Source organism: Pyrus communis, chromosome 17 (assembly GCF_041283825.1).
Source record: "Pyrus communis isolate YQ-2024b chromosome 17, ASM4128382v1, whole genome shotgun sequence".
Taxonomy (NCBI): domain Eukaryota; kingdom Viridiplantae; phylum Streptophyta; class Magnoliopsida; order Rosales; family Rosaceae; genus Pyrus; species Pyrus communis.
Window position 1 is genome coordinate 2146037 of NC_142581.1, and position 18284 is coordinate 2164320.

Genomic DNA, 18284 nt, shown 5'->3' on the forward strand with positions numbered 1-18284 from the left:
TCTTACATTAGGTGTAGGTCTTATTTAACTAAGGAGTCGTTTGATAAACATTTTGTTTTCAATTTTTGGATTCCAAAAAAAAAAAAAAAATTGAAAACCTGAAAGCGAAACTCAAGGCTGAATTTTGCTCAAAAAAATAATTTTTAATTTTCATGAAAGTAGTTACCAAACAAGATTTCATAAAGATGAAACTAAAAACAAAATAGTTATAAACGACTCCTAAGTTATTGTAAATGATTATATTATTAATGGCATCAAGATCTTTTTGATAAAATCTCACACATAATGACATGCCGTGTAGTTAAGTTGTGAAAAATATTGATATTAACTAGTGATGATGGGGCAATTGCCTGCTTCTCTAAAACTTAACAACATATAGCATCTTCAGTGGTGCTCTGAAAATTGTCCCTACCACCATATGTTAAGTTTAAGGACTCGATGGCTTCTAATGGAGCGCAGCTCTAGTTTCTATTGTAAAGAGATTGCTCAGAGGTTGTATAAAAATTCTCATAAATGAGAACTACATAGGAACTGAAAGAGTGAGTCCAATGTTGATTTTGAGTGGGAAACAAACACCACCTCTCCCCCCCCCCCTCTCCCCCCCCTCCCCCAAAAAAACATGAAAGCTACACAACTTCTCTCACTCTCCATTCACATTTCACATGTGGGTTGAGGATTACTTAGAGCACTTCCACCGCTCTCAAATCCCCTAGGAATAGTGGAATAATTTCCCTCTCTTCCCCCAAAACTCCTCCACCCCATTCCAATACACTGGGCTATAGGGGAGCCTAGTTGCTGACCAGGCTAAAATCGACTAGCCTAGCCCCTAGGTCATGTGATGGAAGGCTGACGTCAGCTACAATTAAAAATTATTAAAAAAAATCATAAAACTTAATTAAAAATACAAAAAAAAAAAAAGTTCTATAAATACCTAACCATGTTTTTCCACCTTACACCATATTTCAATATTTTCAAATACTTTCAACCAATCTTTTATTATCATCCGAAATTAAAAATAAATTATCTTTTATTATTTTATAAATAATAATAATAATAACATTTTAATACGAATTGTCTTGGCAGTTTAAAAATGGAGATCTACTTGGACAATTAGTGTTCACTTAAGGCAATTACCATTCACTTAAGAGGATTAAATTGCCTTTTGCCCAGGGTTTTTTAGGAATGGAATTGCCTTTCGTTACTTGCTAGCATTTGCTGAGTAGCGGGCCCACACCGCACTTTGACATTTTTTTTAAATAATTGGGTAACCAGCGGTATCTTATCTTCATTAGAGACAATATTCTATTATTGACCCCCAATATTTCCTAAAGAGAGGTGGTGGTGGTGGAGGCGGAGAACCTACAATGGGGTCTCCTATTGGAGATATCTGATTAAAATGCATTTTATTTATATCTAAAATCAAGTTGGCCCAGAATTAATAATTAATAAAATAATCAATAAGTGAATAAAAGTAAAGAAATATGTTGGCCCAACGTTAAAATAAAGGGAACTTTAATAAAAAAAACTCATAGTACTGTTCATTTTAACAAAAAATCACATTTTTACACTAAAAAATCAATCTTAATACTATTTACTTTACCATTTATTTTGTCCTTATCGTTAAAACTCAAAGTTTTTAAATCATTTCCATTAGTTTTCTTTAAAATAAAACCAAAAAAATTTGACATTCCCTTCAAATTTGGCAACAAAGTGAAGAATGTCAATCCATGTGGCATTCAATAATATTTAGGGAAACTTTAAATATGGTCCTTAACTACTAATATTCTTTAACTGAAAGCTTTTTAGTTTTTTATTTTTCATCAAGATGCTTTAACTTTGTACACCTCTATATTTGGTAATTAATGTATTTCTATGTCAATAATTAAGCTTGAGGTATTTATATTCCTCATGTAATGAGCTATAATAAACGAATCATTTTTTTTTCCAAACTTTTGATTGATTAAATGAACAAAAAAGCAATGCAACAATATAATTTTAAAATAATACTCAGCATGCATATTGATAAAATGTCAAAGAAATGTGTGTGTATATAAGGGGCAGATTTCTGTCATCACCTTTTTTACATACTTTTGACCACGTTATTCTAGAGCTTATTCTGTAATATATTTTAATAATCTGAATCTTATATTTTATAAACATGAGTACATTCTATTACTAATATATATATATATATATATGTGTGTGTGTGTAACTAATATGGATACATAATACAAATATAGAATATTATACCCACTTATTAACATCGGTACGTAATATGAATAGAAAATGGGTGGTGTTATTTATACACTCTTTTTAACCACTCACACGCCTTTGTTAATTTTTGTTTTTTTTTTTTTTCAATTCATCTAATTTGACGACCGAAATTTAAAATGAGCTTGTGAGAGATAAAAATGAATTTGTGAATAGCATCATCACAAAAGAATATTGTGCCCACTTATGTATGGTTAGATTAAAAAAATTAAAAAAAATTAGTTATGTTAAAAAAGATTTAGTTTAGGATGATAATTAATTGCCAGAAATAGAGAGGTTAAACTCTAAATTAAATTCTTATTTATAGTAAAATAATACAAAATGCTTATGTGAAAATAAATCAAAAGACTTATCAAAAGTTTAACATACACAAGATTTCATCAAGGAAATGTCAAAGAAAATGTCATCATCAGAAATTAGAACCTAACTTTTCCATATTTTTATATATCCATTATTTGCACACATCATGTGACCAAAGAAAGAACCTTAATGTGCCAATCATCTTCCATATTTCACCCATAAGGAGGAGGATGCTGCTTTGTGATCTCAGACCACACCCATTACTCATTTGACTTTACCATCTCATCCCCTCTGTTTCCTTCTGAGTTTTAGAGAGAGAGAGAGAGGAGCATCCATGGCAGCAGCAGGGAGGTCTTGTTACAGAGATGTGCTGCCGTTCACGGCGATGGTGACGATGGAGTGCATGAACGTCGGCCTAAACACTCTCTTCAAAGCTGCCACTCTAAATGGAATGAGCTACCATGTCTTTGTTGTCTACTCTTACTCAGTTGCTGCCTTTGTTCTCATCCCAGCTCCTTTCGTCTCCCGCACGTTCGAATCTTCTTTCTCGTCCTATAAATTAGAGCAGTTTAGAATACCGTCTTATTATAAACAATTTAATTGATCAAAATTAACAAACTCTTCATCATTTTATCTAACATGCATCTATAATTTCTTAAATTGCAGATCAAGGGTGCTTCCTCCTCTCAACTTCTCCATCATGTCCAAAATTCTTCTTCTTGGACTCATAGGGTACAATCATATCAACGCATAAATTTTGCGAAGCAATTTCAGCACACTTTTTTTCTCACATGCACACCTTTGTTTATTACTGTCATCGACGTTCGGATTGAATAAATCAAACGAATAAATAAATAAATAAATATATATATATAAAAGGACATGCAGAAAGAGAAAAACGATCGCCTCGCTAAAATTTTGAGGACCAAGTATTTAACTATTTAATGCTAATTAGTGTTCTTGGGATGAGCAGGAGTTCATCACAGATCATGGGGTACACAGGAATCAACTACAGCTCTCCAACACTTGCTTCAGCCATCAGCAACCTTGTGCCAGCTTTCACTTTTATCCTTGCCATCATTGTCAGGTACCTCCTCTTTCTCCCCACACACAGTTACCACAACACCCTCCGTTGACAAATATCTAGGCTTATTTATTTGTGTGCCCTTCGAATATGTCGAAATTTCCACTTGTTTCCTGGACTGTCGATTGTGTGACTTTGCCTCATGTGCTTTGGTTTCATGTTCCGTAATGGTTAAGAAAATCGTTAACTTGGTTGATTTGGAATTGAAGTTTTGCTTGGAACTCGGTATTTTCTTCGTTTTGGCTTCAGTTCCGCAATAAACAAGATAACACGTTTCCTGACTAACTAGACGGAACGGGACAGGGAATGAAGGTAGAGGAGACAAAGTCACACGATCACAAGATTTTTGGTGTGTGGGGGGAATGAAATACTCTTTAAGGCACGGGCATTTAAACAAAAAAGCCAAAATCTAATGGCCTTAGTTTGTCCGGTTGCTTTCTATAAATAGTTGAAGAGACCAGAAAAAGGTACTTTTTCAAATTACGATAACGGAGGAACGTGGGTCCACCACACTTAAATTGCAGAGATTCTTAAAAATCTCACATCTTAATCGTTCATCATATATTGTACGATAAATTTTCGTCAGTATTATTTGTGTTCAATTTCAAATAAAAAATATTAGATAATTTATAATTGCATGATGCACGATAAATGATTAAAATATGAAGATCACTAAGATTCTCGCAATTTGAATCTAGATGAGATCCAAATCCCTCTTTCCCCACTTTGTTTTCTTGCTCCAAGCGGGCAGACTCAACATAGAGAAATAATTGTTAATTGGAACTTGGACTTCTAGTTTGTTCTGGGTAAAAGAGGAAAACTATGGGTACGAGAGATATTTTTAATGTGCTATAAACACGGTTCGGTATGAAACAAGGTTCTAAAAAACAATAGACGCTAGTCAGGCGGCGGGCTGGTGCCTAGGGGCCTAGGCGGCTAGGCGGGGTTTAGGCCGCCTAGGCGGATTTAGGTAAATTTCTTGTATATCTTGTAAATAAGTGTATATTGACACTTACAAAAAATTAAACTTGTATGAAATCTATGGATAAGGTAATAAAAGAATAATAAAATGAAAAAAGAGTATCCAATAAGTCCAAAATTTAAAGACACATTAAGCATATATGCCATAGAACCATAGTAAGGAGTATTGTAGGATGACACATGTACAATAAGTTCACAATTTAAAACCACATAAAATGCAGAATAGGAGGAAAATAAGGAAATATAGTAATGTAGATAGGATTTTTTTTAATTAAAAAAAAAAAAACCTCTTACCCTCCTAGGCGCCGCCTAGAGCCCAACCGATTTGCAAGAAAACGCCTCAGGTCACCACCACCCAGCGTCTAGGCCCTTTTTTAAAACATTGGCATAGAATATACTAAATATTATAATATAAACGGTTGGATATTTGAATTATTTTTTTCAACCACTTGTATTATGACATTTGGTGTACCAGACTATGTTTCCCCGCATGCTGAAAAAATTCTCCTTTGGGCACATACGACGGTCACTTGAGAAAAACTTACATGCACTGCTCGAAACTAGATAAATAATATAACATCATACGTAAGTCGATGCTTAACATTGTTATATTAACAAAAGGCACCACGATGCTAGAGTTCTATTTGTGTATATATCAACGTACACATTGCATTTTAAGTAGCTCAGTTTCGCTCGTTAAAATCCCTAAGAATATTTATCACGCATACAACCATAAATTCAACAACGTATGGAATACATTGATCTACTAAAGAATTCTTGTAATTTTTACCATGAGCATGATTAACAACTAACTTCTACCTCTTTCCCTCTCTCTCTCTCTCTCCCCTTTATACCCACCAAAAGGCTGGAAAGTACAGGTTTGAGAAGCAGAAGCAGTCAAGCAAAAATCTTGGGTACAATTGTTTCACTTGCAGGTGCATTTGTGGTGACTCTCTACAAGGGCCCTCCTATTGTGTTTGCTAATCAATCACAATCTATTTCACTTCACCAACCTCTCCTAAACTCCCCACCACCAACGAACTCAAATTGGATAATTGGTGGCCTTCTGCTAACGGCTGAGTACATATTGGTACCACTTTGGTACATTGTTCAGGTAATTAATTTTAACCAAAACTAAAAGTTTGGAATTCTTCTGTTTCCGACCCTAAACCATGAACCCTTCTTGTTCCGCCTTAATTCTAAAGTAGTAATACTTTTGCAGGCACAAATCATGAAAGATTACCCGAATGAGTTAACCGTCATCTTCTTCTACAATGTCTGCGTGGTCGCCGTTTCTGCGGCTGTTGCTTTGATTACAGAACCAAATTCCAGCGCTTGGAAGTTGAGACCTGATATTGCATTGCTTTCCATTCTCTGCTCAGTAAGTAACTAATTGTATGGTAAAAAAAAACAGTGCCTATATAGTGTGACTTACATCTTAATCGTATCAATTTTTCTTTATATCTAGGGGCTATTTGGGTCGTTTTTGAACAATGCTGTTCACACATGGGTGCTGCGCTTGAAGGGACCTGTCTATGTGACAATGTTCAAGCCTTTGTCCATGGCCATTGCCGTGGTCTTGGGCGTTGTGTTCCTTCATGACACTCTTCATCTCGGAAGGTTCGTTAGCATAACTAATCTCTTTGTTTTTTTTTTTTTTTTTCAACGAGTTGTTACTAACACTCTAAAATAGTCATCTTGCACTCCTCTCTCCTTTATCTTTTTCCGCTAGCGAGAGTGCAGCGTAAAATGTCTCCATTTTTTCCTCTTTTCAGCCTAGTTGGAGCAACAATTATATCTTTTGGGTTTTATACTGTACTGTGGGGGAAAACAAAGGAACAGGTCGGTGAAGAACCTGTAGCTACTAGCCTGGAATCCCCATCTACCACCCACAAGGCCCCTTTATTGCAAAACTATAAAAACGAAAAGTAAATCAAAGATTTGCAGATGTATATATGTATGAAAGTCAAATACAAGACGTCCAGTCGATCATCGAACGTCTATTTGCCTACTAGAAATCTTCCATATGACTGTGGCTGGAGAATTAGCATACGTTACAGATGCAATGAGGGAAAGCCCACCTTATCGAACACTGCTTGGCTCCTTATAAGTAAGAAGCATGATGCAACATTAGTGATGGGGAATGAGACCCTTAAGTTAAATAATCGACATGTGTTTATGGATGGAACTCAACGGCGATTTTCGTTCTTGGAAGTCGCCTCATCTCGATGGATTGGACGTAACAACTAGCTCGCAGTCAAACTCTACAAGGTCATCCTAGACTTGAGACTTGAGGAAGAGCTTGGGAAGGATAACATGCTTTGAGGGAGGATACTGTAAGTTGTATAAAGCTTTCTAATGTAATCTTTATTTCATAAGAATAAGAAATTTTTTACAATCCAAAATATGCTATTGTAAAACTGACATTGTTTCCTTTTACCCTTATTATTGCATATTTTCCGACTAAAAGTAAAAGTAAAGAACTCATCCAGTAATCTCACTTCTCAGAAATTTGGTCGGGATAAGTTTTATACATGGTTCCTTTAAGAGGATCCTAAAAATCATCTCTGTAAAAAGCTAAAGGCGAAGTGATCGTCTGTGTTCGCTCCCAACTTTTGAATCGAATCTTAAGGCATCTAGACAGCCTCTACTTTCTCTAAGATCGTATCTCTAGGGTCATTGGCCAGAGAATGTACTTCCTCTAAAGTATTCTCTTTAGTCTTAAGATCATCAGACATGGACGATGATATGCAATGTGTCGTGAGGATATCCAGCGTCGCTGCCTTGGCAGTTTTTCTTTGCAGAACAACCATCTGCGCATGAAGTATGCAATTCACAATTCAGCCAACCAAAGAAAAATGCATAGCATGCATGCATATATCCATGTATTTGTGTGTGCCTGAGACTAAGAAACATAAAAAGAACCTGATTGCATTCGAGGCCGAACTTAAGGTACTCGTCATCACAATTCTCGACCATGCTGACCAAGTTCTTCAGATTCTTCACAGGCATACCATTGAAAGTAAGAACCTGCACATAAAGCAGAATAATTTACACAAGTCTATCAGATGTTATTTCGCCGATTCCTTAGACTATCATTTGCGGCATCAGATAAAGAAAGGAAAAATGGAAAAGCCTAGTCACTGACCTGATTGTTAACGATGTCCTCATATCCAATATTAATGTCAGCAACAAGTACCTAGAACAATTTTGAACAATGTCAACCACAAAACCAGGGTAACAAGAAACTATACTAATATCCAAAAGCATGAGAAAGATAGAATGCAAGATATAAACCTGAGAAACAACAATGAGCTGTTCGTCAATAGAACGTGCCATTGCATGTAAATGCTTGTCCAACAGTTTGATTGGAACGTCAAATATATTTCCAAACTGGATATAAGAAAAAAACCATGGTCAAGATTTAGCAACATTGTAATGTTCATTTAACAATTAAACCTGGATGCATTTCGTAGAAATTAATAAAGGCATAGTTTAATGTTGAAAGCAAGGGCACACCTCAGAACGCAGATATGGAACGGATACAGCTGTGAAAACGAATCCAGCAATGATATAAAAGGAAGGAGGTTTTCCCTCGATGTGTGATGGGATGAGTTCCTTGTGTTTTGCAAGTTTAATGTTGAACTCAAGTGTCTCAAAGTTCCGAAGAACTTTTATTAGAGCATTGTCACCTAAGTATTTTTGAGAGACAAGGTAACTGAAACCTATGCGCTCTCCATGCTTGAATGGAACTAAAAAAAATTACAAAAATTAGTGTTACTGCTGAATATCAAGAAGCTTATGGAACACTTCATCTGGGAATGTTCAAATGCCACTCTTCTAAAAAATAATTACCAACACACGCAGGAACACAAAAGCGACTTGAAAAGAGAACAGCAGTCTTTGAAAATCACACAGAGAGAGAGTTTACCTGTGCCATCATTAGCAATGTTAACCCCATCAAAACTAAGAATAACATCAGATGGCTTTAGCAGTTGAGATTCTGGAGCTGTAGGTTCCAGCCTTCTAATACGGATACCCTTTTGATCAGTTCTCATCCCCACTGACATGCGAAGATCAGGATTCTCCATCTTTTGCCACTCAATTCCGAGAATTGGGAACCCTGTATATGCGCCATTCTTCTCATAATCTCGAATGAAATGCATAATAACTGGTACTGGTATAACATAGCCTATATTTTCCGCAGCTTCATGTTTGAGGGACTGAAATGCAATTCCCACGCATTCTCCCTTATCATTAAAGGCAGGGCCACCAGAGTTTCCAGAGTTGATTGCAGCATCTATCTGCAAAAACGCACCCCAAGTACCCCAAAAACACGCGTCAAGTCTCTGAAATCAGGTGTACATAATTTCATTTTCATGGTAAGAAACTATATATAATGTATCCACCTGCATTCCCAGAAGCTCGGTGGAGCCATGAACATAAGGCAGGATCTCCATCCTTGACACAACTCCGCTCGTCACGGAGATTGTGTCACCCCCAATCGGGTACCCAACCACTGTCACGGCATCTTGCAGTGCAGGCAAATCTCCAAACTCCACAGGTGAAATCCCTTCCCAGAACTCATCATCACTCACCGTAAGCATTGCTGAAAGTTTAGCATCAAACTTTAAATCGCAACACAAAAGTACAAAAAGTAACAAACTTTAAATTGCACCAAACTCAAAGAATTACCATGCAAATGTAAAATTGTTGCACACAAAACATCATCGCCAAGTAAATCAAACCCGAAATTAAAATGGACAAAAAGATGGAAACTTTAAACTGCATTCACCTCAAGAATTACCATGCAATTGCAAAAGGCAAATGTAAAATTGTAGCATACCGATATCGCATTCGGCTCCAATGGCCAACACAGTGGCCAAGTACTTGGTATCGGAGCCCCGTTTCTTGAGCTTGACCTGGGTATGATGATCCACCGAATGCGCATTGGTCAAAATCCTCCTGCCCCCAATCACAAACCCACTACTGCTGGAGCTGCACTGCTTCTTCCTCTGCCACGGCAGCGAGAAGTTCGGCGCAGTGTGGACGCAGAACACCTTCACCACCGCGTCCATGGACGGGACAACTCTCCCCACCCTCCCCCGCCTCGGCACTGTCATCGGCGGCTCCGAAACGACCGACGAATCGTTCCCACAACCGCGGTTTTGGTCGGCCAATCCGGAAGCCGATATATTGATGAGCTCGGGGCTGAGGGGATGGGTTACGGGAGGGAGGGAAAGGGCGTCGTTGACGGTGGTGGCACTGGCGGGACTGATGTGTTGGATATACATAGTGGTGGCAGAAATGGTGGGTTTTGTGTTTTGGGATTTTTAGTTTTGAATATATAATGGATAAGGCGTGGAAAAGGGGTGGTTAAGGGGCGGTGGGTCGTCATAAAAAATGGGTTTTCTTCGGGCCGACAGGAGACGCCGGTGGGAGTCAATGGATTGGCGGCCTTCGTTGAAGCTTCGCGGTAAGTAAACAGAGTAGACGACAGTCAGTAGCGGACATGAATACGGAGGATGAGGGATATTTAACTTACGTGTCCCGCGTTCACATGGTGGAAAGCATTCTTATGACGTGTTGTGAGTTGGGGTCTAAACCTTCCAACAACGTGCTTACTTGTTTGAAAGTACTTTTAAAAGTCAGTCAAAGCGTTTTTATAGAAATTTTATTTTTTGAAATCAATGCTCAATAAAATTCAAGTGGATCATTGAAAAGCATTTAACTGCTTCTTGAAATAATCGTATATCCGGTGTTTCTTTTAAAATCAATTTCACTAAAAGTATTTTTAGTCATTTTAAAAGCACTTCCAAACGAACCAAATATTAAGTAGTTGTATCCACACACCCATTTTACTTTTCTCACACTTATGTTAAATTTTGATCGTCGGATCAAGAAAATTGAAGGATTAATTCAATAAAAACAAGAGTGTGTTGGAGGTAAAATGAGTGTGAATAGCATTTTCCTAATATTATTAGGTGGAATGCTAAAGGGACTCTTCATAGACTATCTGCCGCCTCCTTTGGCACAATGTTTTACATGTTGGCACCCGAATTGGCGTTAAAACATGAGGTAACAAAGAGTCTATAAAGAGCCCATTTTTGATAAAGTCCCATTAACATTTCTCTATTATTAGTCTAGTCAAGATGGGTTGATTTCGCATTGTCCAGAGCGGACGTGCTTCCTATGCATTTGAGTTAAAAATCACTTATGTTAAGATTAATGTAAAATAATGTCTTAAAGAAAAATGGGTTGATTAGTTGAAATGAAAAACGCATTCGAAGTATGTTTACTTGGGACGCAAGAAGCTGTGAATTGGAAAAATCAGGAGAATGCATTTGCATTCCATAACGAATTGGTACATAAAACTCACAAATGTATTAGTAAAAGCAAAACAGGTCGGAAATCAGAATCAATTTCCGGGTAAACAAATGAGAAGTCAAGAATTTGAAGAATTTTAATAGGGATTGGCACCTCCCTAGCCGATAAGTCGGAAATCGGAATCATTTCCTAAGTAAACAATAAGAGGTCATATACAACGTACATTGTTGTATGGTAGAATTTTCCGTCAACACAACCCTGAATTTTATTGCATCCAACTTGTACGGTATTATTCTCAAATAAATCAGCCGGTAAAAATATTACATGATGAACATCTCACATGTTTTTAGCTGGTACTGAAATTGACAAAACTCAAGAAAGTATGATGCTAACTAATCCTAGGAAAAACCGAACTTCAATTCCCCGCTGCTTTCTTCTGCTCTGTAACAAGAACTGGCTAATATGAATACAATAACATAGGGAAGACATCGTTATCACGCGGTCGAACGTCTGCAGATACTTCGAGAAGCTGGTTATGACAGAAATGGCGGATTAATTCCCGGCTTCAGTTCTCCGTAGGAGAATGAAATGTTTCCCTTCCTTCTACAAGCATTCTAAACTTCATCTATGGGAATAGGTCTCCTTTCAGGGCTTAAAACTTAAGGTCATCAGACATAGCTGAAGGTATGCAATGTGTAAGGAGGATATCTAGAGTTGACGCCTTGGCGGTTTTTGTCTCTAGTACAACCATCTGCACAGAGAACTGCGCAATTCAGCCACCAAACGAAAAGTACAAAGCCTGTGCGCAGAGAGAGAGAGAGAGCGAACCTGATTGTATTCTAGGTCAAACTTTAGGTACTTGTCGTCACAATTCTCCACCATGCTAACCAGACTCTTCAGATTTTTCACAGGCTTACCATTGAAAGAAAGAACCTACACGGAAACCAAATGCTTTGAATGAGTATGTTAAAGTGGAAGTTAAAAAATTTTATCACATCATTGTAGTGTAACATATCTCTAACCTGAGTGTTCACAATGTCCTCGTATCCTATGTTAATGTCAGCAACAAGCACCTACCACAATTTTGAAAAAGATGTTAAGGCATCATAGCCATGAAAGCAGAGCAAAAAATACTTCGTCTAAAACTGAAAAGCATGAGAAATAGATGAGACAGGGGAACCTGAGAAACAACAACTAGCTGTTCATCGATAGACTCCGCCATTGCATGTAAATGTTTGTCCAGCAGCTTGACTGGAGCATCAAATTCGTAATCCTTTCCATACTAGAAATAAATGAAAACCCAGAGGTTAAGGAGTTGGTAACATACTACTAATGAGAGAGAGAGAGAGAGAGAGAGACGAGAGAGAGAGAGAGAGAGAGAGAGAGAGAGACGAGAGAGGTGGGAGAGAGAGAGAGAGAGAGAGAGAGAGAGAGCATTGGGAGTATGAAATGAATGTCGCACCTCAGAACGCAGATATGGAACAGATACAGCTGCAAAAACAAAACCACCAACGATGTAATACGAAGGAGGTTTACCCTTAATGTGTGCTGGGATGAGTCGCTTGTGAGTTCCAAGTTTTATGTTGTACACATGTATCTCTGAGTTACGAAGAACTTTTACCAGAGCACTATCGCCAGTATATTTTTGAGAGACAAGGTAACTGAAACCTATGCGCTCTCCATGCCTGAATGGAACTAGAGAAATGACACCAAAAGGAATGTTAATCACTTAATATCGTGTATTCAGAATTTCATGCACATTAAAGTTCAACTTCTTTTATCAAGATAACAGATACCTGTGCCGTCATTTGCAATATTAACCCCATCGAAGCTAAGAATAACATCAGATGGCTGCAGAACATGAGAATGTGGAGCTGTAGGCTCAACTCTTCTAATACGCACACCCTTTTGATCAGGTCTCATCCCCATTGAGATCCGCAGATCTGGATTTTCCATCTTCTGCCATTCGATTCCAAGAACTGGGAACCCTGTTAGAAGAATTTCAATCACGCAAATGATTATTAATAACCCAATGCTCATGTGTCCCCATTGGACTGCCAGGGATATTTGCCGGAAGGTAGTGTCAGAAGTACAAATCATAACAAACCTGTATATGCCCCATTCTTCTCATAATCTTGGATGAAGTGCTTAATAACTGGTGTCGGTATGACATAGCCTATATTTTCCGCATCTTCATGTTTAAGAGACTGAAACGCGATACCCACGCATTCTCCCTTATCATTAAAGGCAGGCCCACCAGAGTTTCCAGAGTTTATTGCAGCGTCTATCTGCAAAAGGATCACAAGTAGAAAGGAAATCGGGAAGCCACAGCAGGTCAATAATCAGGTAGTTATGGTACATAGGAATAGTCTTACAAGAAAAATCTCAAAAGACATAACCTGCAGTCCTAGAAGCTCAGTCGATCCATGAACATAAGACAGTATCTCCATACGTGACACAACACCACTTGTCACAGAGATCGTGTCACCCCCAATAGGGTAGCCGACAACTGTCACAGCATCTTGGAGTGCAGGTAACTCTCCAAACTCCAGAGGTGAAACTCCTTTCCAGAACTCATCATCGCTCACAGTAAGCATCGCTAAAGGCATCATGGAAAAAGAACTATTCAATAGAATTACCCATGAATTTAATGCACTGATATCACCTTCTCATCAACTTTTCCAAAGCATGCCAAATCAAACCGAACTTTACAAAAGAAAAAATTGATCTCGCATTCATCAAATGATTGGAAAACAAAAATGAAAAACACGATACATAATTGCTATGTTGCACAGATACGGACACGGGACACATGATAAACAGAGACAAGGTAAATTTCCAAAAACTAGAATACAGATACAGCAAGGACATAGAAATTAACGTAAAATCGATATGTTGGATCCTAATCATATTCGATGTCAAACGAAATAAGTAATCTGCAATTTGAAGCTGCTTCTTAGCTAAATTCTATTTAATCACATGAACATCTTAACAAAACAAAGCCATGACAAACTAACTGCTTTCTGCTTCCATATCAATCCAGTAACTCATAATATGATCACATTTTTCAAAAAAGCAAGCTTGTATACCAATTTCGACAACAAATTAGTGCAGAATCAAATAAAAGAATCCGAATTTTCGCATACCGATATCACACTCGGTGCCTATGGCTAACACAGTGGCCAAGTACTTCGTTTCAGAGCCGCGTTTCTTGAGCTTCACCTGCGTATGGTGCTCCACAGAATGCGCATTGGTCAGCACCCTCCTTCCCCCAATCACAAACCCACTACTGCTCGAACTGTACTGCCGCTTCCGCTGCCACGGCAGCGAGAAATTCGGCTCCGTGTGGACACAGAACACCTTCACGACGGCGTCCATGGCGGGGACCACCCTCTCCACGCTCTCCCGGCTCGGCACCATCATCGGCGGCTCCGAAACGACCGCCAAGGCGTGCCCACCATCGCCGTTCTGATCCATGTGTCTCGAGCTCCGCCGTTCCGGCGAACCCGCCATGTTGGCGTTCTCGGTCTTTCTGGGACGCCCTCTACCGCGGCGGGCAGGCTGGGAGCTGCCGGGGTCTGAGGTGGATTCGCTCGCCGGAACTGAGACGGCGTCGTCCGCGGCGGTGGGGTTGGTGTATTGGATGTCCATGGTGGTGATGTTGGTGTCATCGGCTTCTGGGGTTTTGGCTTTTCGACCTCTTTTTCCTTTTTTATTTTCGCCCATTTTTTTTATTTTTTGAAGAAAATTGAGAAATGGGTTTTGTTGGGATCGGCGGTCTGAGGGCGGTGAAGCTTTTGCGATTAGGGTTTTTTATACACAGGCGGAGGTTCCAGAACCAACGACTTCCTTTTTTGAACCAGATACTGTAGCAGATGACGGAGGAGGAAGGAGAAGTGAGAGTTGGGCCTCAAGCTTATTTGCAGCCCACTACTTAAATTAGGGCTCAAGTGGGCTTCATGGATGTGGGTTAACTTAAGTTGGGCTTGATGTAAAACTTGAGAAAAAAATATCATTAGAGCGGTACAGACAGACCAGAAGATGACCGACAGAGAATCCCATCAACCTGTCGGTCGACAAGAACACTTCACGAAAATAAGGTTGCCTCACCACACCAAGTGGTAGGACAAGTGTCAACTGCTGAATAAAACGATATCATGTGACAAATCACTTGCTGAATATTGGTCATTAGATAACTAACTTATCAATACTAACTAATTGACAACTTGATAATTTCTTTGAGGAACCTCTACACATGGTAGCAAGTGATTAGTTAATACAAATTTTTTATTGTCTCCGGTTAGACCCCATACGCTCACGAACACGTGTCATTACTGTACTTAGTATCATATTACTTCACGTTGAAAATGAGGGAAGCTCCACTATTTTCACCTTTCTAGAAGGGGATTATTCTCATGATCGCAACATACTTGGCCAAAGTTTTATGACAATTTGCTAACTCAAGTATCAAGGGCTTTTCAGCCAATATTACATCTACCTTTTTTTCTACGTATCATATGCTCTCTTGTCGTAAATTCTAATCATCTCTCACTTAAAAACATGAGATTACTTTTAACACTTTAACGTGATTTATCGTTGCTCATGCATGTATCTATTCTTTATTAAGTCTTTTTCGTTGTGTACAATCAATCAATCTTTTTCTTTGTACTAATTAAGCAATTTTACCAATGTATCTCTCTACTTTGAGACCTTGGGACTCCAATTTTGAAAGAATTGTAAGTGTTGAAAAACTTGAAGAAGCTGACCACCAAAAAACAGGTGACCTTGCACACTCCCTCCTCCTCCTTCAACAGATGGTGCAAGGCTCCTCCTCCCTTCTCTCTCCCACTTTATCTTATCCATCACTGTAATCTGCGAACAAAGAAAAATCGTATCTTCGCTGCTACGGAGCCTCTTCGGAAACCCCTTTCGAGCTTTCCCTCCGAATTTTTATTGCGCCTTTATTCCCTCTGTCTCTCTCTGATTGAAACTTTAATCCACCATTTCACATGTTTTAAAAATCTCATCTCTTTCACTTTTTGTTCCCCATTTTTTATTTCAATTCTCAGGCTTTTTCCGATCCCAGTCTCTCTTGGGTAGTTCTTGTTTTCTGATATTTTCTTGAATCTGTAATTTTTTCTTGGAAATTTTGGTTCTTGCAATTCTGGGTCACTTCGATTTCAGCTTATCTTTCACTTTTCGTTTCTGGGCAATCTGAGATCTCAGTTTCTGAAACTGGGTTGTGGTGATTTCGATCCAATTTGATTGTTTTCTTTCGAATTTCAATCCCAAGGCAATGTCAGAGGGCTATGCAATCGAGCTTTACTTCGATCCAGCCCTCGAAAACCAGGTCTTGAAGGCTTGGAACGTGCTCGCCCGCCGTCAGATTAGTACCCAGCTTATCGAAATCGAATCACGACCTCACATCACCCTCTTCTCAAGTCCCTTTATTGAACCCGCCAAGCTCGAAAACGTGATCAGAACCTTCGCTTCCAAGCAAGAGCCTCTGGCCTTGTCTTTCTCTTCGATCGGGAGCCTCCCAAATGACAACAACGTCCTGTTTCTGTCGCCAACTCCGTCGGTTTCGTTGCTGCAGTTTCAGTCCCAATTGTGTGAGGCAATGAAGAAAGAAGGTGTGGAAATTGGGGAGGAGTATCGCACTGACTGCTGGGTTCCTTACTGTGCCGTCGCTCAGGAAGCGCCGAAGACTCGAATGGCGGAGGCATTCTGCGTGTTGCGGGACTTGAAGTTGCCGGTTGCAGGGTATGCCATGGATATTGGATTGGTGGAATTTTCACCGGTTCGCGAGCTGTTCTCGTTTGTGCTAGGTAACACAGTGGAAGCATGAGATTTCAGAGCAATGCTTATGTGTTAATCTAAAGTTTTAGTTGTTGTCTAATGACTATGTGTTACCTTATTGATGTTAGTGTAGATTACTGCCTATTGTGCTACTTAGTGTAGTTACAGTTACAGATTTTGAATTTGATGTTTTTCGAATTGGATAGTTTCATTTTATCTTCCCTTCAGATTGATGCTTTGTTTTGTTCATGTTGATTGACATACTTAAAACTGTTCCAAAATTATCCGAGCTTGCGTTGCGTTTGAGTATTGATTCGACTAGTGAACATCTTATTATGTTGGCTATAATCTTTAGACCATATCAAAGATGCTAAATTTGATCAATAGTGTGCCGGTTCCCAGGGGTTTAGGTTATCAATTTCTCTAGAGCCTTGGTTTTTTGAACTCTTTAAAATATCGACCTTGCTTTACTAGTTATCGACCTTGCTTTACTAGTTATCTAGAGCCTTGGTTTTTTGAACTCTTTAAAATATCGCTTTCATCTGCTGAAGGCGTGTGCGCGCTATGTGTGCACTGCAGATATTTGTTAGACGACTCTCATATTTGTAATGCTTCTACTCTTATAATTTGAAACTCATTGCGTAGTTTTAAAATTCTGATTTCTGATTGTGCACTCTGTTATGAAACAAGGCTGGTCCTGTGTCAATTAACTGTCGATCCTTGGTATCGGTTTGCAATTTTTGTTTCAGATGATTCTGAAACCTATCTGCTTCAACAATCTAGCTATGGTTTGTGGTAATCATACTTCTCAGACTCTTCCCTCTGTGTGATTGAGCCAAGAGTTCTTCTATGAATCTCCGTTGTTATGTAGGATCTCTTTTCGCATATTTACCAAATTTCGGGTGCATGTTTTATGTCTGATGTGAAAGGATACCTTGGCTTCCCAAAATCTGCTGAATATTTGGGAAAGTTTATAAACATGTTGGAGGTACTCGGTTTAACATATGTTAATTATGAAAGATAGAATGTAAGGATTTGAAATTTATGTCCTGGGTTATGTATGCTTCCGTCGAGGAATGACCTTCCCGGAGTTTGGTGTCCATGTCACTTGTTACTCGTCGGAAAACACTGAGACTCCAGCTTACTTGTTGATTGGACCTGGGAAGTTACAGTGACAGTACTATGAGGAATAGCTCTAGGTTGTTATAGAACGTAAGTATGGTATATAGGATAGAGTACCGGGGGAGAGATTATATTCGTACAACTGATTATTTTCACAGCACATCATAAGTATGTCTTTAAAAAGCTACAACAGTATCACATATCAAATTGGCCCTAAGAAACTACGCCAACGCACACAATCGTTATAACCGTCCATCCACTTGTTCCAGTGAACTTCAGGCTACCCGTCCGGGTCTCATAAGCATGGCATGGTTACATCTAAAACCCTAAACTTCCTTCTCTGCATCTCCCCTTCTCTTATGCAGCTATAAGAAATTTGGACCATAAATTCATAAGGGTG

General features: G+C 38.8%; 4 protein-coding genes across 5 annotated transcripts; 2 read left to right on the forward strand and 2 right to left on the reverse strand.

Annotated features, from left to right (window-relative positions):
• The first annotated feature begins 2741 nt into the window (after window positions 1–2741).
• On the forward strand, window positions 2742–7105 carry LOC137707464 (WAT1-related protein At3g28050-like). The gene is made up of 7 exons (XM_068446340.2): window positions 2742–3102; window positions 3238–3303; window positions 3545–3658; window positions 5501–5750; window positions 5859–6017; window positions 6105–6256; window positions 6412–7105. The coding sequence occupies exons 1-7, from the start codon at window positions 2906–2908 to the stop codon at window positions 6566–6568; spliced, it is 1095 nt and encodes a 364-aa protein (XP_068302441.1). The 5' UTR covers window positions 2742–2905; the 3' UTR covers window positions 6569–7105.
• Window positions 6978–10188, reverse strand: LOC137707463 (protease Do-like 9). The gene is made up of 8 exons (XM_068446339.2): window positions 9483–10188; window positions 9046–9245; window positions 8568–8940; window positions 8156–8388; window positions 7934–8029; window positions 7785–7835; window positions 7562–7666; window positions 6978–7449 (listed from the first exon to the last, which is right to left on the reverse strand). Exons 1-8 carry the CDS (start codon window positions 9928–9930, stop codon window positions 7273–7275), a joined length of 1683 nt encoding a protein of 560 aa, XP_068302440.2. The 5' UTR covers window positions 9931–10188; the 3' UTR covers window positions 6978–7272.
• A 1015-nt stretch (window positions 10189–11203) lies between these two features.
• On the reverse strand, window positions 11204–14875 carry LOC137707462 (protease Do-like 9). Of its 2 annotated transcripts, none has more exons than XM_068446338.2 (9): window positions 14110–14875; window positions 13363–13562; window positions 13071–13251; window positions 12760–12951; window positions 12426–12658; window positions 12144–12245; window positions 11986–12036; window positions 11792–11896; window positions 11204–11714 (listed from the first exon to the last, which is right to left on the reverse strand). In XM_068446338.2, exons 1-9 carry the CDS (start codon window positions 14687–14689, stop codon window positions 11616–11618), a joined length of 1743 nt encoding a protein of 580 aa, XP_068302439.2. In that variant the 5' UTR covers window positions 14690–14875; the 3' UTR covers window positions 11204–11615. The 2 variants fall into 2 exon arrangements, with proteins under 2 accessions (XP_068302439.2, XP_088545118.1); XM_088688992.1 differs by having other exon boundaries at window positions 11482–11726; window positions 14110–14834.
• Window positions 14876–15623: 748 nt separating this feature from the next.
• Window positions 15624–17864, forward strand: LOC137708060 (uncharacterized). Its single transcript, XM_068447041.2, has 2 exons — window positions 15624–16791; window positions 17512–17864. Exons 1-2 carry the CDS (start codon window positions 16260–16262, stop codon window positions 17559–17561), a joined length of 582 nt encoding a protein of 193 aa, XP_068303142.2. The 5' UTR covers window positions 15624–16259; the 3' UTR covers window positions 17562–17864.
• The last annotated feature ends 420 nt before the right edge of the window (window positions 17865–18284 follow it).

Coding starts and splice junctions, on each gene's coding strand:
- LOC137707463 (XM_068446339.2), bottom strand. CDS start 9,930: ATGTATATCCAACACATCAGTCCCGCCAGTGCCACCACCGTCAACGAC. Junction 8,389..8,567: donor CATTGCTAATGATGGCACAG/GTAAACTCTCTC, acceptor AATTTTTTTTAG/TTCCATTCAAGCATGGAGAG. Junction 7,667..7,784: donor AGGACATCGTTAACAATCAG/GTCAGTGACTAG, acceptor CTTTATGTGCAG/GTTCTTACTTTCAATGGTAT.
- LOC137707462 (XM_088688992.1), bottom strand. CDS start 14,689: ATGGGCGAAAATAAAAAAGGAAAAAGAGGTCGAAAAGCCAAAACCCCA. Junction 12,659..12,759: donor TATTGCAAATGACGGCACAG/GTATCTGTTATC, acceptor TCATTTCTCTAG/TTCCATTCAGGCATGGAGAG. Junction 12,246..12,425: donor TTCCATATCTGCGTTCTGAG/GTGCGACATTCA, acceptor ATTTATTTCTAG/TATGGAAAGGATTACGAATT.
- LOC137707464 (XM_068446340.2), top strand. CDS start 2,906: ATGGCAGCAGCAGGGAGGTCTTGTTACAGAGATGTGCTGCCGTTCACG. Junction 3,103..3,237: donor GCTCCTTTCGTCTCCCGCAC/GTTCGAATCTTC, acceptor CTTAAATTGCAG/ATCAAGGGTGCTTCCTCCTC. Junction 6,018..6,104: donor TGCTTTCCATTCTCTGCTCA/GTAAGTAACTAA, acceptor CTTTATATCTAG/GGGCTATTTGGGTCGTTTTT.
- LOC137708060 (XM_068447041.2), top strand. CDS start 16,260: ATGTCAGAGGGCTATGCAATCGAGCTTTACTTCGATCCAGCCCTCGAA. Junction 16,792..17,511: donor GCTGTTCTCGTTTGTGCTAG/GTAACACAGTGG, acceptor TTTTTGTTTCAG/ATGATTCTGAAACCTATCTG.